The sequence below is a fragment of the Neocloeon triangulifer genome, unplaced genomic scaffold (genome assembly GCF_031216515.1).
Source record: "Neocloeon triangulifer isolate White Clay Creek 2 clone unplaced genomic scaffold, ASM3121651v1 ptg000012l, whole genome shotgun sequence".
NCBI lineage: Eukaryota > Metazoa > Arthropoda > Insecta > Ephemeroptera > Baetidae > Neocloeon > Neocloeon triangulifer.
Window position 1 is genome coordinate 2,860,264 of NW_026775554.1, and position 18,320 is coordinate 2,878,583.

The 18,320-nt window shown below is 37.2% G+C and overlaps 4 protein-coding genes across 8 annotated transcripts; 3 read left to right on the forward strand and 1 right to left on the reverse strand.

Moving 5' to 3' along the window:
- The first annotated feature begins 243 nt into the window (after positions 1 to 243).
- Positions 244 to 1,641, forward strand: LOC132197823 (proteasome subunit beta type-7). The gene is made up of 4 exons (XM_059621393.1): positions 244 to 359; positions 566 to 745; positions 817 to 1,135; positions 1,230 to 1,641. Exons 1-4 carry the CDS (start codon positions 298 to 300, stop codon positions 1,509 to 1,511), a joined length of 843 nt encoding a protein of 280 aa, XP_059477376.1. The 5' UTR covers positions 244 to 297; the 3' UTR covers positions 1,512 to 1,641.
- A 159-nt stretch (positions 1,642 to 1,800) lies between these two features.
- LOC132197818 (inositol-trisphosphate 3-kinase homolog) lies at positions 1,801 to 9,908 on the reverse strand. Of its 3 annotated transcripts, none has more exons than XM_059621383.1 (12): positions 9,716 to 9,908; positions 9,190 to 9,338; positions 8,879 to 8,920; positions 5,001 to 5,107; positions 4,206 to 4,257; positions 3,575 to 3,659; positions 3,375 to 3,516; positions 3,166 to 3,319; positions 2,969 to 3,103; positions 2,739 to 2,912; positions 2,514 to 2,681; positions 1,801 to 2,457 (listed from the first exon to the last, which is right to left on the reverse strand). In XM_059621383.1, the coding sequence occupies exons 1-12, from the start codon at positions 9,741 to 9,743 to the stop codon at positions 2,380 to 2,382; spliced, it is 1,314 nt and encodes a 437-aa protein (XP_059477366.1). In that variant the 5' UTR covers positions 9,744 to 9,908; the 3' UTR covers positions 1,801 to 2,379. The 3 variants fall into 3 exon arrangements, with proteins under 3 accessions (XP_059477366.1, XP_059477367.1, XP_059477368.1); XM_059621384.1 differs by having other exon boundaries at positions 9,190 to 9,391; positions 9,716 to 9,894; XM_059621385.1 differs by lacking the exons at positions 8,879 to 8,920; positions 9,190 to 9,338; positions 9,716 to 9,908 and adding an exon at positions 7,434 to 7,716.
- A 52-nt stretch (positions 9,909 to 9,960) lies between these two features.
- LOC132197826 (calcium and integrin-binding protein 1-like) lies at positions 9,961 to 11,903 on the forward strand. The gene is made up of 6 exons (XM_059621400.1): positions 9,961 to 10,162; positions 10,305 to 10,362; positions 10,451 to 10,485; positions 10,540 to 10,787; positions 10,841 to 11,039; positions 11,108 to 11,903. Exons 2-6 carry the CDS (start codon positions 10,309 to 10,311, stop codon positions 11,127 to 11,129), a joined length of 558 nt encoding a protein of 185 aa, XP_059477383.1. The 5' UTR covers positions 9,961 to 10,162; positions 10,305 to 10,308; the 3' UTR covers positions 11,130 to 11,903.
- Positions 11,904 to 12,235: 332 nt separating this feature from the next.
- LOC132197812 (DNA topoisomerase 1) lies at positions 12,236 to 18,296 on the forward strand. 3 transcript variants are annotated; one of them, XM_059621369.1, is made up of 17 exons: positions 12,236 to 12,366; positions 12,686 to 12,731; positions 13,460 to 13,620; positions 13,677 to 13,909; positions 13,973 to 14,090; positions 14,146 to 14,277; positions 14,454 to 14,480; positions 14,538 to 14,693; positions 14,752 to 14,855; positions 15,330 to 15,690; positions 15,768 to 16,001; positions 16,055 to 16,400; positions 16,452 to 16,600; positions 16,670 to 16,807; positions 16,861 to 17,060; positions 17,114 to 17,263; positions 17,339 to 18,296. In XM_059621369.1, exons 1-17 carry the CDS (start codon positions 12,322 to 12,324, stop codon positions 17,439 to 17,441), a joined length of 2,703 nt encoding a protein of 900 aa, XP_059477352.1. In that variant the 5' UTR covers positions 12,236 to 12,321; the 3' UTR covers positions 17,442 to 18,296. The 3 variants fall into 3 exon arrangements, with proteins under 3 accessions (XP_059477352.1, XP_059477353.1, XP_059477354.1); XM_059621370.1 differs by lacking the exon at positions 14,454 to 14,480 and having other exon boundaries at positions 12,238 to 12,366; XM_059621371.1 differs by lacking the exons at positions 12,236 to 12,366; positions 12,686 to 12,731; positions 13,460 to 13,620; ... (4 more) ...; positions 14,538 to 14,693; positions 14,752 to 14,855 and adding an exon at positions 15,052 to 15,255.
- Positions 18,297 to 18,320: the final 24 nt, after the last annotated feature.

Genomic DNA, 18,320 nt, shown 5'->3' on the forward strand with positions numbered 1-18,320 from the left:
GCGAAATAAAATGCGGAGGCAAAATCATGTTGTGTAGTGAAATACGCAATAAAAATTTCAATTTGCCTCAAATTTAAGTTATGAGACTCAAGACTGATCGACAACGAGAAATTTTATTTAAAAAACACGAAATTTTAAAATTTTTGTTAATAAAATAAAAAAGCAAAAAATTAATTTTGCGGCGCGTTTTTTTAATAAAAACATGTTCATGATTACAACGCCGCGTGGCGCTAGGGTCGACGGATTGCTTTTCGCTGTTCGCTCTCGCTGTCAAAAACAAACGAGTCATCCACAATCATGGCTGCTGTGCTTATAGGCGAAAATCAAGAACCCGGCTTTTCCTTCGAGAACTGCAGAAGGTGAGGATAAATCTCTATCAATTGTAAAATTAAGTATTGGAATCTTCGAATAAATTTAAAGACAATTGCAAAGTTTTTAGAAAATCTGTAAAAACCACACAGGTCGCTAATGCTTTTCGGGTTGCCGTGTCATGCAGCACCGAATTTTTTTTTCACTGAAATTGCGAATATTAATTGTTATGAATTACAAATTTAATCATTTGCAGAAATGCAGTTTTGGCACAGAAGGGCCACCCTCTGCCAAAGGCAACCAAGACTGGAACCACCATCGTCGGCATAATCTACAAGGATGGAGTCATTCTTGGTGCCGACACCAGGGCCACTGAGGACACAATTGTGTCGGACAAGAACTGCGCCAAAATTCACTATCTGGCCAAGAACATGTAGTATGTATCCCTAAGAAAGACTTAACAATTTTTTGGCAAAAACTTTCACTAATCAATTTTTACCCGCTTAGTTGCTGCGGTGCTGGAACTGCTGCGGACACTGAGGTGACCACCCAGATGATTTCCTCGCAGCTCGAGCTGCACCGGCTGAACACCAACCGTGACATTGTGCCAGTGGTGACTGCTTGCAAGTTCTTGAAGCAGATGCTTTTCCGCTACCAAGGCTACATCGGAGCTGCTCTTGTGCTTGGTGGCGTCGACAACACTGGCCCTCACCTCTACTCGATCCACCCCCACGGCTCCTCTGACAAGCTGCCCTACACCACCATGGGATCTGGCTCACTCGCAGCCATGGCTGTCTTTGAGGCTGGATGGAAGGCAGACTTGACTGTTAGTAATAAAAAAAAACCTACAAGAAAAAAATTCAAACTTATTTCGGAAAAGTATTTTCACTAATTTTTTTGGTTTGTTTATAAATTTTTAGGAGGAGGAAGGCAAGCTCTTGGTGAGGAACGCAATTGCTGCTGGAATTTTCAACGACCTGGGCTCAGGCAGCAACATTGACTTGTGTGTGATTCGTCGAGGTTCAGTTGACTATCTGCGGCCTTATGACCAGGCCAATCTCAAGGGACAGAAACAACTTTCGTATCGCTACAAAAAGGGAACCACAGCTGTTCTTGAGGCCAAGACTATTCCCATCGTAATTGAAGATGTTATCGTCCAGCACACCAGTGAGACGGTCGAGTCAATGGACACATCTGGATAAAGCAAGGCTTTTGTTTTTTCAAAAAAATTAATTTTAATTTGGTGCAGGTTAATTTTTTGCACCTGTCAGCTTAATAAAAGTATAAAACATAATTTCTTTGTATCTCAAAATAAAATCCATCAGCGTTCAAGCTTCCCTTCTTAAATTTCCCCCATCCATGTACAGGAAATTACAATGATTAAGACATAATGCTTGTTATTTTGTGCAGAAGTTAATCCTTGCAGCATTAGCTAGCTACGAATTTCCAGAAGATAAAACTGGCTTTAAATAAGAGGTTAAGAGTATAAATGAAAGACCATGTGGGTTTAATGCAAATAGTTTGATTTTGTAAAAATTCTGTAATATACAACCACTATTTTTGGTGCATTCCACCATAAATAATGAGACAAATTTATCTTAGCTTACAAAACGACAAAGTTGAACAAATAGGTACCGTTGCAAATGTGCCAACTTTTCTGTGGTCTTCAAGGAGCACAAACGATTCCAAAGCAGGCATGACCTGGTGAAATCAATCAAATGGTGATACCAACTTTGGCGCGCAATAAATTAATATTCATGAATTGCCTCAGGGCTCCTAAGTGTCACGTGACACCCGTTGGCACCGCGCACAAGGTCTGCTATTAGGTTGCTGCGATCAACCTTGCGCCTGCTTGGAATCGGATATAGTCCTTCTCGAGCTATGTGTGCAAACAAAAAATTGGGAATGATCACGCGAAATTTGATTGTTTTAACTCCAGTATCCTGCAATTCACATGATATATATAAATAATAGTGCTGTGCACGCTTCTGAATATTCACGCCAGGAATGAATTAATTGTGTTGCACATTTGAAACAAGGAAACTCTTTAATAAGTCAGTTTAATCCATCTCACTTCCAAGGCAGACTCCGCAAAAATTTTTCCAAACGTGAACTCTGCATCACTTTTAAATCACACTGCTGAACAGTCTGAAACATAAAAATAAATTTAAATGATGAAACTTTCTTTTTGCAAAAACACCAACCTTTATGAGCGTGTCAAGGCCAAATAGAAAGCCATCCTCGTGGTTGCCTTCACACCAAGGTGACCGATGGTCAAGAGGGATGTCCGACGGCCTTGCCTTGGCGAAGTCGATTAACCAAGCACCCACTTTAGAGCCTTCTCTAACCAGTAGTAGACTGGAGCCTACCACCTGAAGTGGAATTGTTTAAGTACGGGTGCAATAAAAGACTGGGAAAAAAATTAATACCTCATTGTACTTAAAAAAATTTGATTCTTCAAATGCCGTCCTGATTTTAATGAGGCGTTTCAGTAGGTTTATTCTGTTTTGTTCTTTGCCGTGCAAAAAAAGGGCCAACACAGTTTGCACATCGCGCTGTGAGCACACTTTCTGCAGTTCTCGTACTGGATCACATCCTTTTACCTGAAATATAAGAAAATTCAAGCTCATTCCAAATTAAGCATTATTTAAAAACTTGCCTTCATGGCTTCTATTCTGAAGCCAAGAGTGCTTGTTGATGACTGCTGCTCTCTGAATCTCATGTACCTGAGTTTTGTCACAGCTTGGGCCTTGTGTTCTTCAGGTGTGGGAGCATTGCTGTCTACCCGCACCATCTGAAATGAGCGATTTAAAATTTGAAATTCATACACGTAAAACAAAATATTATAATACTCACTTTTTGGTATAAGTCGGGCCTTGCATTTGTCCTTGAAACTTCCGATTCTAGGAAGGTCCTGGTGCCCATTTTGATATCCATCACGTAAGGGTCATTGAAGTTGCTCAAGAGATCTTCCAGCTCAATAAAAAGCTCATTTTTAAATTCAACTTTCCTGAAGGAAAAATAATTAAAATGATATTTTAAAACATTTGCCGTCATAAAAAAACCTGTAAAATTTAGGCACGATGCTGGAACTTGAGTCAGTCTTCAGTTGCTGAAGAGCCTCGTAAACTCGGATTTCCCCATCCTCTAAGGTGGTTTTCTTCCAAATGGTTCCGGGGCCAGCAATGGCAAAGCTGTCTGGATGGCCTAAAGTGAGGTTAATTTTTGTTTTGACCGCTCTTTTTAAAAGTCATAGTGTGCTTACCTGAAAGTTGGAGCCATCCAGAAGATTCATTGCTGCTGTACTTCAGAGGCAAACCGCTAGCGGGAGAGCCAAGCTCAAGAGCATTCTGTAATCAATTGAAAATCTTGGTTTTAATTTTTCTCATCAAAAGGACGATTTAAGAAATTTGCAATTTTATTTATGTCACACCAAATACTAAAAATAGCAGTACAAAGGGCAAAATTAAATATAAATCTGTTAAATCTCTTTCCTACGGTTACGAATTGAGCACTCTGCACTTTGATTCAGCTCAAATGCAAAATGCTTCAAGTACATTCACTTGAGCGCAAGAGTGCAAATTTTTATGGACTTTGGCACGACAAAATTGGTATGTTAATCAATTCAAAGTATGTGCAAAGAGAGCGTATTTTTGTTTGTAATTAATTGACATTGCAAATTTAAAAATTCACTTTTTACAATAAAATATTAATATGTACAATTTAAAACCAAAGGTTGATTCACTACAAATTGATATTATTGAAAAACAAGGGTTCGAGTGCGATAAATAAAAATAGGGATATTCTACATTAACTATAAACCACCACCAACGAAAAAGCAGTATTTTTATTCAAATTCATCACGAATTTCATTAATAAAAGAGGAAAAGACTCACCAGGGCTAGATACTTCAACAGAGTCATGTCCTCTTCCTCTGAGTTAGCAGACCTATAATGAATCATACATAAAATCCAGTTAGTTTGAGACTTTCCTTGTTGGCAGGGTATACTATGTACTTAAGTAAATTCTTAAAGCTTCTTTGTCTTTTTTTAGGATGTTTAAAAAAGAGAGGAAAAAAGCATCATAATTATCATAATGATAAGTTGCATGCAACTGCTTTAATACACTTTTTTAGGAAATCTCCAATAAAATGACTTTTTTTATTATTTTTTTTTTAAAAAGCTTCTGTCAATATTTTAAATTAAAGTGTCAACTGATTATGAACTTCTATTTGCCAATGAATGAAAGTAAACTTTGATAAGGCAATCTTTTTATATTGGCAAATCTCGCAATAAATATGCTTTACTGCTACCATTTGAAGATGTTCTTAAAATTTTGTTTTATAAAAAATAGATATTTTGGGATTTAGTTTAAAGTTTGCTTTCTCTGTGTTCATGCAATAAAAACGGATTTAATTAAGCTAGTAAGCTGTGAAGGGGTTAAATGATAAATATTTTACACAATTTCAACGGTATCCAGATAAAGTGAACTTATATTGATGCCATTAGGTTTAAAAATCATCTTGCCAGAGCTGCGAGAAAAACAGAGTGAACGGCGTTAAGCCCTGTGAAGAGAGGCCGCGTGCGTCACATTGAGCGAGAGATAAATACGGCATCTTTTATCATTATTTTATCAATTTCTGTTGCAAAATGCTCTGTTTGCGCGCAAGACGGCGGCGGCGGGCGACTCACCCTGGCTTGTTGTTGGCTTGATCGGCATGGCTACTGTTGTGGCTGGGGTTGTTCTTGGTGCTCTTGCGCCAGCCCTTGGGCGGTTTGCCGGCGGCGGCGGCCTCCTTCTGCGGGCAGAAAAGAGCGACCGAGTGAAACAACATCACCATCGTCGACGGAAAAGCATCACACACGGCATGCGGTGGAAAAGCAAAAAGTATGAGAGAGCGCACGCGAGGCGCGGACCTGCGTTCGCACGAAGTGACGCAAAAAGTGGCCGTGACGCAAATCGCTCGATCTCCACCAGTATATTCATGCATTTATTGAAATGAGAAAAATGCTGTTTGCATCAGCCCGTGGCATGCAAATCAACCTGCGTCGAACGGTCCGACTGCGCGTACGTCTCGCCGTCCACACTTAGCTCTTTATGAATAATTATAATTGTTTCTAATTTTGCCGCCTCTCTTAATTGTTTTCAAACAAACTCTTTCGTTTCGCCTCGTGCACGCTGCGCTGTTTTTGTATATAATTCTGAAGGAGATGTCGTGATACAAGATCGCTGAACCAAAGCCCAAAACGAGTGGGGCCTCGTCTTGGGTTGTCCAGCTCTTTCTCAAGTTCTCACATTCTTTGAATGAAACTCGTAATTCTGTTTCAACATTCTGGTTAAGCCATTGCATAAGTGAGATACCACGTACTGCGACACCACATTAAAAACAAATATAAAGCAATTAAGACAAACAGCATTTCCGCCTTTTCTCGTCCGTGCGTCACTGACCTCCCTGGGGGAAATTTTCGAAAATTTGAGCTAATGAGAAACTTTGACGCACCACTTTACACACGTGATAACGACATGTGTCGCGGTCGGAAAATTTTTGATGACGCAAAAGGATCCACCAATTGACGCGCGGACCCTTGATTAGAAAGGGAGATTGCATTTTGAAGACATGCAGGAAAACTAGAGCTCGATCCGTGTTTCCTTTTTTTTTGTCGGCTATAACAAAATGTGGTTCCTGGTGTTAATATTTATTTTTTTGCTTTGTTACTGCTCATAATCTTGTTTGCTGCGAATCGCACGCGCGCAGCACCAATAAAATCTATATGAATGATCAAAAACCCTGAAAGCAGAATATAAAGCCTTTCACTTTTCCCACCCTCAGGCTGAGGAAGTTCCATAAAATCTTGGAATGACGCACTTTGGTTCCTCCGGGCAATTAATATAATTGGTTCCAAAAACATTTCATTAGGTAGCAAAACATGTTTGAAAAAAGTTTATTAATATGGGAAAATAAAAGTGTGTTTCTTTCCTGATGTTTGAATAAAAAATTAATATGTATTTGCGGTTTAATTATTAAATTTTTAATATTGTCATAGGTAGGAATGCTATTTATAATAATTTATGCACTTTGATATTCAGCCCACAAAAGACGTAAATGTAAATTTAAGAGGAGTTCAAGAATATTTGAATAATTTTTAGCACTAAAAATATTCAGCTATGATGAATAAAACCCAATACATTTAAATAGAGTACACAAGATGTGGGAATCAAAAATAGTTATTGAGGGCAAAAAAAAAAATAAATAAATAAAATTTGCTCTGTTGTTAGAGTAAGAATATAAAAATTAGAGGCTACACCCTAAGTGATTCAAATGAAATTATGTTTGCTCTATATTTCCACCAAACTTAACTTTTACTTAGAAATCTTGGTAAATTTCCAGATAAATATGTTTATGATCAATTAAATCTGAATAGGTTCAATTGAGACTGTTTTATTACTTCATTTTAATTAAAACTAAAAAATAATTTTATTCAGGGCTGTATTAAATAGCACTGCTTATATAAAATATAAAGCAATAAAGATTTATAAATTCATATGGATCATGAAAAATTGTTTTGAAGATACACTTTCTCCTTTTCAATGTGATGTATTATTTTATTTGAAAACTCATTTGAGTGCTTTTTTCTGTGATAACTTTTGATTTATGTAATGTTCGGCATGAAAAATTTCAAAAGCAGCTTAAGCAGCCCAAATATGGAAAAGTATCAAAATTTCAATTTGCAGCCTATATCGTCTTTAAAAAAAAGTAATAAAAAAACTTATTGCACCAAGAAATTCATGTTTGAACTTTAGTATGATAAATCAAGCTTGACGGAACATTCAAGCTAATTTGAATTCATCAATTAAACTGCGCTGATAAAAGTCCAGCATGTGGGCGACACATGACGGAATTGTTCCAACGACGTTTCTTCTTTGCAATAAGCAAATATAATCGTTTCAACATGCCTATAAGTTGCCAAGCGTGTTAAACAAAAAGCACATCCTGTTGAGCATTATATATATCTTGAAATTAAAACTACCAGAAATAACCCACGCAATCAACCCCTAAAAGAGCATCAAAAAACTTCCGCTGATAAAATGATAAAAGAAAGGAAACGACTGAAAGGATAACATACAGCCCTGGCGACCAGTGTTGCGAGAATTGTTGTTCGAAGGGCGCCGGAAGGGTGGAGCAGGGCTGGGCCGGTCATAGAGCGCGCCGTTGACCCCTCTCGGCCATGCCCCGGGCGGAACCTGGCCAATTTTCTGCAAGGGCTCGACACGGAAGGCACTTGTACACACTTTTGGAACCACAACCTGATAATTGTGAGACCAAGAGTGGCTGCTGGCGCTTCGTGACGTCAATGTCGACCTCGGTTCCGCACTGCAAAGTAATGTGATACACACTCTCGATCCCGTGACGTCAACTCTCTGCCGCCGCCAGTTACCAAAATCCCTCCACTTTACCAAAAAAACACAATTACTATTATTTTCCACTCAGCATCAAGCATGCTCGAGTTTCCTTTGGAACAGGCCAACGAATTAAAGAGGCGCGAGTGAAATTGCGCCCGACCCTTTTGCGGCGCCGAGCGCCCTTAAAAAAATACCAGCACGCCAATTTTATTTGCGCGCCGTAACGCCAAAACGATTTCCATATCCGGAGAGTTAATTGGCTTAAGTATTTCTCTAATTGTTCAGCCAAGGCTGAGAGTGGCAGTGGAAATCGGCAATTAGAAAAACAAACGATTGGCTCGGCAAGACCGCGCGCACACCGTAAGGAAAGCGCTCTTTTGCATTTGCCGTGCAATCCGCTTTGGTCGACGCCCTACCTACGCTGACTTAGCACACAGTGGCGTACGCACTTGACGCGTGCTGCATAATTATTGGACATTATAATATCCTCCGTTTTTGAAAACACAATGGACTGCAACAACAAAAGAAGAGACAACGAGCTAAGAGCGAGTGTGATCGAAGGATTTCAGCATTATCTTCAATACCGCCAGCAAGGTTGATTAGACAGATGGCGATTAGGCGTTGATTGCTTAAATGTACAAGCTAAATGTTTAGTTTGTACACGTTTTACAGACAGAAATAACAAAGAGTTGGTGTTTTCAATTATGAGCAAGTGGGCGCAGATATTTGATTAAATTTGCAAGCGACACCATAATATATAACAAGCATGCGTCATTAATTAAGTCTAACCAAATTTGTTCCGTTTTCAATTAAAACTTCAATATAAATATAGAGCATATTTCTAAGATAAAGTGGACATTAATTTGAGCAATGCAAATTATTTAATATTTCACCTTTAAAAAAAATTAATAATAATTGTGCTCGTATAAGAAATAAATAAGAATAAAAATATAGAGCAGAGCAAATTTCTATATGTAGAGCGGCTTTTTTTTTTATTACGTAAAATTAACTATATAATATTTTGTGATAGCACAATTTATTTCAATTTTTATCCGTTTTAAAAATAAATTTTTAAATTGAATTTTGGATTAAAATCACTATTATAAATTGCAAACAAATTTCAGGTGTAAAAGAATGTAAGAGTTAACAAAAAATTAACAGAACTCACCGAAGAATCACTTTTGTTTTTCTTTTCTCGCTTGGAAATAATCTGCAAATAAAAAGTCTGTTAGTTTATGCCTACAACAAAATTTTAGAGACATAATGATTTCTATTTGATAAAAAATAAATTCCTTAATATTTTACCACAGCAGATTTATACACATTTTGAATTGAATAAAATTCTTCAAAGCCAAATTGATTTTTTTATGTCTAGCAATTGAGTAAAGAAAAATATAAATTGCGCCAGCATAAATGTAGGATTTTATAAGAATAATAATTGTGTGGCAAGTCTATCTATTAATTATGCGAGAAACCTACATCCTTCAAAACGTTGCGGCTGAAGAAGGTCGTCGAATAGGTGTGAGGTGGGAACTCAGTGGCAGTTGCAGCCATGTCTGCTTGGACACACTTGGACAGCAGGTTTGGAAGAACTGCAGGACATGTGGCCAGCCAATGACAAGCGGTTCCTGTGATTCTCTTTAAAGTTAGCCACCTCCCAAAAAGTGTCTGATGAGGAGACCTGAAAAGTTAAAATTCTTAATCAAGTTGTTACAGACAAAATCTGAAAAAAAAAATGTAAAAGTGACAAAAAACTGCAAAAATTAAAAAAAATTGCAGATCAGGTTTTGTTTGCAAAAATATTCAGCCTGAAAACCTGAAGGTGAGTGAGGATGTGAAGTGAAATGATACACATTCTGCAAGCTTCCTGCTCAGCAAACAAGGACATAATACACAGAGACTTGAGTGTATTCCGAGTTATTTACTTTTATGACATATTTATGATATTCGCGCCGCAATTAAAAGCAATACGCATAAACAAACAGCCGAGGCATTTTTTTTTTACCTTTAAAAAATGATGATTTCTTCGTCATGTGTGACACTTTCAGGGTTGAGGTCTCGCAGGTCTATCAAAAGGCTCCTAAATTGTTGAAGTTGCCTGAATGCGATCCTCTAACTCGTCTTTTGTGCACTGAATGAATGATGATAAAACGTGAATTTGGTGTTGCTGGTGCTCGCGGAGGTTCAAGTAGTTCGACGGGATTCTAGAAGTGCGCATGCGCTCTCTTCCAACATGTTCGCACACTGGTCTGTGCTCTTTGGTGGAGCTCGATGCTCAATCCGGTCTGTTTCTGGTACAGTCTTGTTCGGTGTAAATAGCAACTTTTGAAGCAGAAACACCCACATCAATTTATTGATAAAAATCAAAAGTCTTGAACACTTACATTACTTTTTTCAAAGATCTCGGCCCAAGGAACAAATTAAGAAGAATTTGTCAGCCAAATACATACACGTAAGCTCATTATTTTTCATTGTAAAATGTATAAAATTTAGTGAAATACTCCGAAGTAAATCATTATCAGAAATAAATTATACTTCCCTTTATTGTAAACATTGAGAACTCTGTTTAAAATTCATGCTTCTTATTCTTACAGATTAATGATGGGTCAAGGAAATAGTCAGTTTTCTGACGAGGAACTTCAAGATTACCAGGTAAACAAATAAAGTATTTTTACAGCAAATTAACTTTCGGAATTGCTACGAGACGTATTAATTAATCGGAATTTATTTTTCATGTCAGGATCTCACCTACTTCACTAAAAAGGAAGTTTTGAAGTAAATAACACTTTAAGTACTCAAACGTTATTGATCATTAATTACTTATTTCAGAGCTCACCAGAAATTCAAAGCGCTTGCACCGGAAAAAGTCGGTCACAATCGAAATGCAAAACTCCCGATGTCGAAAATAATGACTTGCACAGAGCTGCGAGTAAATCCATTTAACGACAGAATATGCAAAGTGTTTAGCTCCAGCAGAGATGGGGACTGCACCTTTGAAGATTTTCTGGACATGATGTCCGTCTTCAGTGAAGCAGCGCCTCTCACCGTCAAAGCAGAATATGCTTTTCGCATTTTTGGTAAACCAATAATTGATGTTATTATACTTTAATAATATAATTTCTGCAATCAGATTTTGATGGAGACGATATGTTGGGAGTGGATGATCTTCAGCGAGTAATCGAAAGGTTGACGGGGCCTCAGCATCTCTCGGACATTGACACAAAACAGTTGATTCAAAACCTTTTGGAGGAGGCTGATTTGGATGATGATGGCTCTCTTTCCTATGCAGAGTTTGAGCACATCATCTCTAAAAGTCCCGACTTCACCAGGTAAATCTTGAGAAATCGGAAATGATTTTTTTTTAATTAATTGGTATATATAAATTTCTTACTTGCAGCACTTTCAGGATTCGATTGTAGGAGGTAGCGAATCTCCTAATTAATTTGTGATTGATATTATTTACAAGACTTCGGACCATCATTTTTCATGCGCTCAACATTGTGCGTACAACGTCTAGTCTACAATTGATAAATTATGTTTCATAGTGGTTTTTTAATTTTTCCTGAGGTTAAATTAAAAATTAATATTTGATCAATAATTTGCTGGCAGGCCAAATCAGCCACGGGAATAAGATCAAATTATTTTCTCTAAAACTTGGAGTAAGATGAAGATTTTTATGTTCGACGGATTCTGATAAAATATTTTGGTATGTTTAAGTCATCACAAAAATTATTGTTATGTTATGCGCCATAAACATCTACTTTTTAATTGTGATGCATTTTTTTCTTTAGCTTAGAGGTATTAATGAAGTCAATGAAGAAGCAGATTAAGTTTAAAAAAATTTGTGTATTTTATCCCTGCCAAAAATACAAAGTAATACCTCATGCTAATTTTATTATAAATTGGTTCTCCCAAATGCCGAAAAGCATTCGTTTTAACACGCATCACTTTAATTTATACAACAAAGTCAAAAATTATTTTCTTTATAATATTATAATGAAGGTGACAATGCTAGAAACAACTGCAAAATTAGCATAATATATGTGAGAATTAGTTAAATTCACTTTTTAATTTTTTTTTTATAAATTATGATAAATCACTTCCTCATTTCTTCAATATTATTGATATTGTATTGTTAACTGATGTTATATGTATTACATATATTTAAGGCAAAAATAAAATTTAAAAAAAACTAATTTTCCCATTTTTTGGCATGAAAAAACAGGTTCACTTTTTGAAGATGCTGAATATCAAATAGTTTGTGTATTAAAAAAACATTTTTTTTATTTAACTTGAAACGAAAGCTTTCATACTTGTTATAGAGGATACAATAAAAAAATTAAGTGATAAAAATATTTTCATAATCTCTCATCTATCTATGTAGTTAGTTCTCTTAATAATTGACGATACGCTCATTCCTAGCAAAAGGGGGACACGCAACGGGGCACAGGGATAGTAGCAAATGAACGAGAGCAAGCAGCATTGCTGGAGCATGCGCAGACGCCCATTTCCCGAACTTGGTCTCTGAGCGAGTCGACGAAGCAAAATTGCTGTCTCGGCCTGCAACGGCTTGCTCGTGTTGGTTTGTCGTTTTCGCCCGCTCTATTTTCCATGGAAAACTCCGACTCCGGCCTCGACGGGGCTTCTTCACCACTTGTAAGTTGTTCTGCGCGGCTTCCGCGCGTTTCCGCAAATTTGTTTTACCCGGAAAGTGTCCGGGAAAGGCTGCGGTCTCTTGAAAACGGGACTTGTGATATTTCGCTCTGCTCGCTTGAAATTTTCAAAGTCCTAAAATGGCGTCAGAGACTAAGTCCCCGCATAGCGTTGCGCCAGAGAGGCTCCTTCGAGGCCACCGAACTCTGCTTAAAGTCCCTCTGAGCTTAAAAAAATCGCGGTGCGTCCTTGATCCCCTGTTGCTCTTTGGAATTGCAGCAACTTTTGAGAGATTCAAGTCGATTTTCCGGTCTCATTGCAGGTGAAAAAGGAGCATTTTTCGCCGTCTGGAGATGCGGCTTCCAATGGTAAGCATCCGAGGAAAGTGCATGCGACTTGAAAGTGTGCGATGTGGCTCGACCTCGTATTTCTCCTCTTGCCCATTAAATTATTCCGTTGTTATTTTCTTTGCTATATCCAATTGATTTTTCAATTTTTTGAAATTTATTTTAAAATGTTTTTTTTTTTAGATGTAGCAATATTAAGAAATAAATTATTAGCTTCAAATTTCCTTGTTAATTATGCTGCTAATTAGGGACCTGATTGCATAATAATATAATTTTTCTTTATCCTTATTTTTTTCAAATTTAAAAAAGTATCCATGATCAAAAAAAGTATGAAATAAAAAAATGAAAAAATTTATATAAATTAAATTCAGAAAATGATTTGATCTCAATTATAAAAGTTTTATTTAATAATATTATAGGAATAATTAAAAATGCGTATTTACGTTTTATTACATTTTCACCGTGTTTAATTTTTTTTTTTAATTTTTAACCCAGCAAGTGGTTTTGCACCTGCTCAACCTGTTGTTAAATACGCATTATTATATTATTTGAAATTACCTTTAAAATCTCATATAATTGCATATATGATTATACAACTAATTGAATCCTAATCCCGCCTAATCCTACATTAATAGTTGATGTCATGAACAAGTAAAATTACCTTAAAAGTGGCATTTTTTTTTTTTTTTTTTTTAATATTTTGCTAATATTTTTTGCGAATTTTTCATTTTATAAACCTACATTTTTAGGGGGAATGAATGGCTTGACTAATGGTCATAGCGAAAAAGAGCGCAGTCACAAGTCGGAGCATCGGGACAAAGATAAGCACCGCAGTGACAAGCACAAAGATAAGCACAGAGAGAAGGACAGGGATAAGGAGAAGAAGCACTCCAGCAGCAGTAGTAGCAAGGTTTGTTTTCTCTCCACAGCTAATTATCCCATTTTAAAATTTTACTCTTAAATCAGGACAAGCACCATAGCAGCAGCTCGAAGGATAAGCACAGGGATAAAGAACGCTCTGATAAGGAACGTTCCAAGGACAAGCACTCGCCCGACAAGGAAAAGGAGAGATCTCGTGATGCGGAAAAGCATAAAGACAAGGATCGCTCGGACAGGGACAAGAGCAAGCACGACGGAAAGGAGAAAAGCAAGCACGAGCACAAAAGCTCGTCTTCCAGCAAAGAGCACAAAAGCAGCAGGTTGGACAATCTAATCAGGTTGTGATAAATTGAAGTTATTTTGAATCTGCGTAACAATTTCAGCAAAGACAAGGAAAGAATCAGCAAGGATAAGGAAAGGGAGCACAAAGATAAGGATCGAAGCAAAGAAAAGCACAGCTCCTCCAGTGAAAAGAAGAGCAAAGACCACGGAAGCAGCAAGGTAAAGTGACGGTGTTGTTTAGACATTCCCTTGTCTAATTTTTTTTGTGCATTAGCACTCTGAAAAACCAAAGATCAAGGACGAACCCGAGGAATCTGCTGAGATCGAAATTGAGAAGCCTAGGATGGCAAGTCCTCCTAAGCAAATAAAGCCTGAGATTGAGAGCGAAGACGATGACAAGCCACTTGTGAGTAGCAAATGAAATATTATTTTTCTTTCTGACTTTGTTTATCACAATTAGAAAATATCATAAATCTTTTTGAATTGTTAAATTATCAAGGTATTTTTAAATCTCCTAATTGATTTATAATATTGCCAGAAAAAAATCAATCATTCATTTGTTATGTGTTCTTATATTGTAAGCTTCATAAACAGAAGAATTGGGAATCGGTAGGAATTCTTTGACCTATATGCTCATCATTTTAATTAATTTCTCGCGAATTGCAGATGGAACGTGCTAGCCTCAATAAGAGGAAGGCCGAGATAGCAGGCGACGATTCGGAGGAAGATGTTCCCCTAATGCAACGAAAAAAACCAAAGAAAGAAAAGGTGAACAAGAAACGTGTTAAGGAGGAAAGTGAGGAAGAGGATGATTTTAAGCCAGTAATTTTGCAAATTTAAGAGTATTTTCAAATCCTTTCCTAAATAATTCCACTCTTAGGCCAAAAAAGCAAAGAAGAAATCTAAGGTGGAGGAGAAAAAATCTGAGAGCCCCACTAAAAGAGGCAAGAAGAAGGAGGAAGAGGAAAAAACTGTCTGGAAATGGTATTTTCATTTAATTGATCATTTTTTTTTTAAATAAGTGTTTCCTGCAATAAGGCCATATATTTTGAGCTATGATGCTGAAACTTGGTCTAAGAATTCGAGTTCTGATTTTTAACCTGTGCTCACTAGATGGCACGCTAAAAGCACAGCTGTTTTATTTTCATTAACATAACATTTTAACGTTGATTTTAACTGGCCACAGACTTATTTTTAGGCTGTGGAGCAAGCATGGAGATGGGAAATGATATTTCCTATCTCCATGGGTGCGAATTGAAAAAGACTTGACAATGGTTGTGATCTTACTTGAAACTTTATTCAAACTAGTCCCTAAAGTGATAAATTTTACCTTTAATCCTATTCAAAAGAGACTGAACAATACTTGTTTTGCACTTACTCGAAGGTAAAATTTGGTACTTAATTTGAGTTAAAACTTCATATAAATTTTTTTTTTAATAAATTGCTGCTTAATTCTAGGTGGGAAGAAGAAAAGCCCAGTGATGGAACAAAGTGGTCGTACCTGGAGCACAAAGGCCCTGTTTTTGCCCCCGCTTATGAACCTCTACCAGATAGCGTAAAGTTCCACTACGGTGGCAAGCAAATAAAGCTTTCAGAGCCAGCAGAAGAGGTAGCTGGATTCTATGCCAAGATGCTGGAGCACGAATTCACCACCAAAAAAACATTCAACGAAAACTTCTTCAAGGACTGGCGCAAGACGATGACTTCTAAAGAGAAGGAGTTGATAACAGACTTGAAGCAATGCGACTTCAAGCAGATGCATGCTTACTTCCAGCAAAAATCTGAGGAACGGAAGGCTATGACAAAGGAAGAAAAGCAGGTATGTTTTCCACATTCTCCGTTTAAGATAAATATATTTGCACTTTTATAATGGAACTAAAATACATTTTTTCACAGAAAATAAAAGAAGAAAATGAGAAAATCCAGGAAGAATATGGATTCTGCGTGATTGACGGACACAAAGAAAAGATCGGCAATTACAAGATAGAACCTCCCGGGCTGTTCAGAGGGCGTGGTGAGCATCCAAAGATGGGAAAACTGAAAGCCAGGATCCTCCCCGAAGATGTTATCATCAACTGCTCAAAAGGTGCACCTATTCCAAAGGCTCCTGCTGGCCATCGCTGGAAAGAAGTAAGTCTCAAAGTTTGGCTTTTGATCATCCATTCTGAGCATCTCACTTTTAGGTTCGCCACGACAACTCGGTCACATGGCTCTGCTCATGGACTGAAAATGTTCAGGGTCAGGGCAAGTACGTCATGCTGAATCCTTCGTCCAAGCTCAAGGGTGAGAAGGATATGCAGAAATATGAAACGGCCAGGAAGTTGCACCGAAGAATTGATAAAATCCGTGAAGAGTACCGTCAGGATTGGAAGCACAAAGAAATGCGAATCCGCCAGCGCTCTGTTGCTTTGTATTTTATTGATCGATTGGCTCTGAGAGCTGGCAATGAAAAAGATGAAGATCAAGCTGATACAGTTGGTTGTTGCTCGCTCAGAGTTGAACACATTGAGCTGCACGAAGAGAAAGATGGTAAGTCTTTGAATGAGTAATTTCCTCAAAATTTCATGTGATGATCTTTAGGCAAGCCGTTTGTTGTTGTCTTTGACTTCTTGGGTAAGGACTCGATCCGCTATTACAACGAGGTGCCGGTGGAGAAAAGAGTCTTTAAAAACCTTCAGCTCTTTATGGAAAACAAAAACGAGGGCGACGATCTGTTCGATCGTCTGAACGTAATTTTTAATTTTTATTGAAACTTTTGTTTCATTTTTTTTTTTTTTTTTTTTTAATTAATATTTCAGACCTCTATACTCAACAAGCACTTGAACGATTTGATGGATGGTCTTACCGCAAAGGTTTTCCGTACATACAATGCCTCTATAACACTTCAGAGGCAGTTGGAAGAACTAACCGTTGATGGTGCAAATCTTCCAGAAATGGTACGTTTCAAGAACCGGATCCTTCGCCTATTGTTAACTTGAAAAATTTACAGATGCTTTCGTACAACCGAGCAAATCGGGCAGTAGCTATTCTGTGTAACCATCAACGTTCTGTCCCTAAAACTCATGCCAAGTCCATGGAAAATTTGAAAGCCAAAATAGATGCAAAAAAACAAGCTGTTGAAGATGCGGAGCAGGCCTTCAAGGATGCGAAGAAGGAGTTCAAACGCAGCAAATCGGAAAAAGACAAGATGTAAATTACACATTAGTCCAATGTTCTGCTGTTATAATTTTGATAATTTTTAGCAACGTGGACAAAAAGAAGAAAGCATTTGAACGACAGCAGCAGCAGCTTGGGAAGCTGGAGTTGCAGGCAACAGATCGCGAAGAGAACAAGGAAATAGCCCTCGGCACCTCCAAGCTGAACTACTTGGACCCTCGAATTTCCGTTGCATGGTAAGGAACCCATTATCCAAAAGAATATTATTTTAGTATCATAGTGAACTAATTCAATGTTAACTCAAATTCCAGGTGCAAGAAAAACGACGTGCCGATTGAAAAGGTATACAACAAAACTCAGCGAGAAAAGTTCCGTTGGGCTATTGACATGGCCGGACCTGAATTCATTTTCTAAATATTTTAGAACTATCCGAATCGCTTACGAAAACCTCTAATGAGGTTTTCGAAAATCCAGATAATTTAATTTTGTCTATGTTAAAACAGTTTGTTCGTAAGATATAAAAGTAGGATTATTATTTTATTACTATGCAAGATGCAAACATATTAGAAAGGGGCAGATGATTAAGCTTGGAAAAATTTCTCAAGAACAAGATATTGGTATTGCAAATGTATGAAATCGGAGGAGATTTTAGTAGACAATCGTACCAAAAAGCACCCCTAAATTCTTAAATTACCATCTGCACTGCACTAATAATATTAAAGCGCTCTTGCTACTCCTTGCGGATTTATTAGAGTCTCCTCATCCAATCAATGCACTTGAGATCTCCTCAGCAGTAGTGACTGTGACTTCTTCATTTGAAACTGAACGACCTAATATTTAATGCATGTATGTGTTTACCTTGCTTATTGGTGGTGTGCTATTTTTATCATTGATTGTTAACTGACCTGCCAAGCTATTAGCATCAAAGAAAGTTTGCTAAGATTATTAAAATCCCACTTGGTAGGTTCAAAACCTTTCTGTTGAGACATTTTTCTGAGCAGAGACTTTTATGAACTTATAGAGTAATATTTTATTTACACAAGCTTTTGATATATTTATTCCTAAAATCATCATAATTATGCGGTTGTTTGAATTTTACTTGCATTGCACAGTTGATGGTTTCTCTTGATGCTTATGTGATTTCGATTACGAACTTCTTTGTATCTTGCAAGGAATTTTAAGCCTCATTATAATTTTATTATTCTTGAATACCTACAAACTGTAGATTTAAAATAACGCAATAAAGTAATGTTGCTCGTAATAAATGCATTTCGGATTTATCAATCAGTCAGT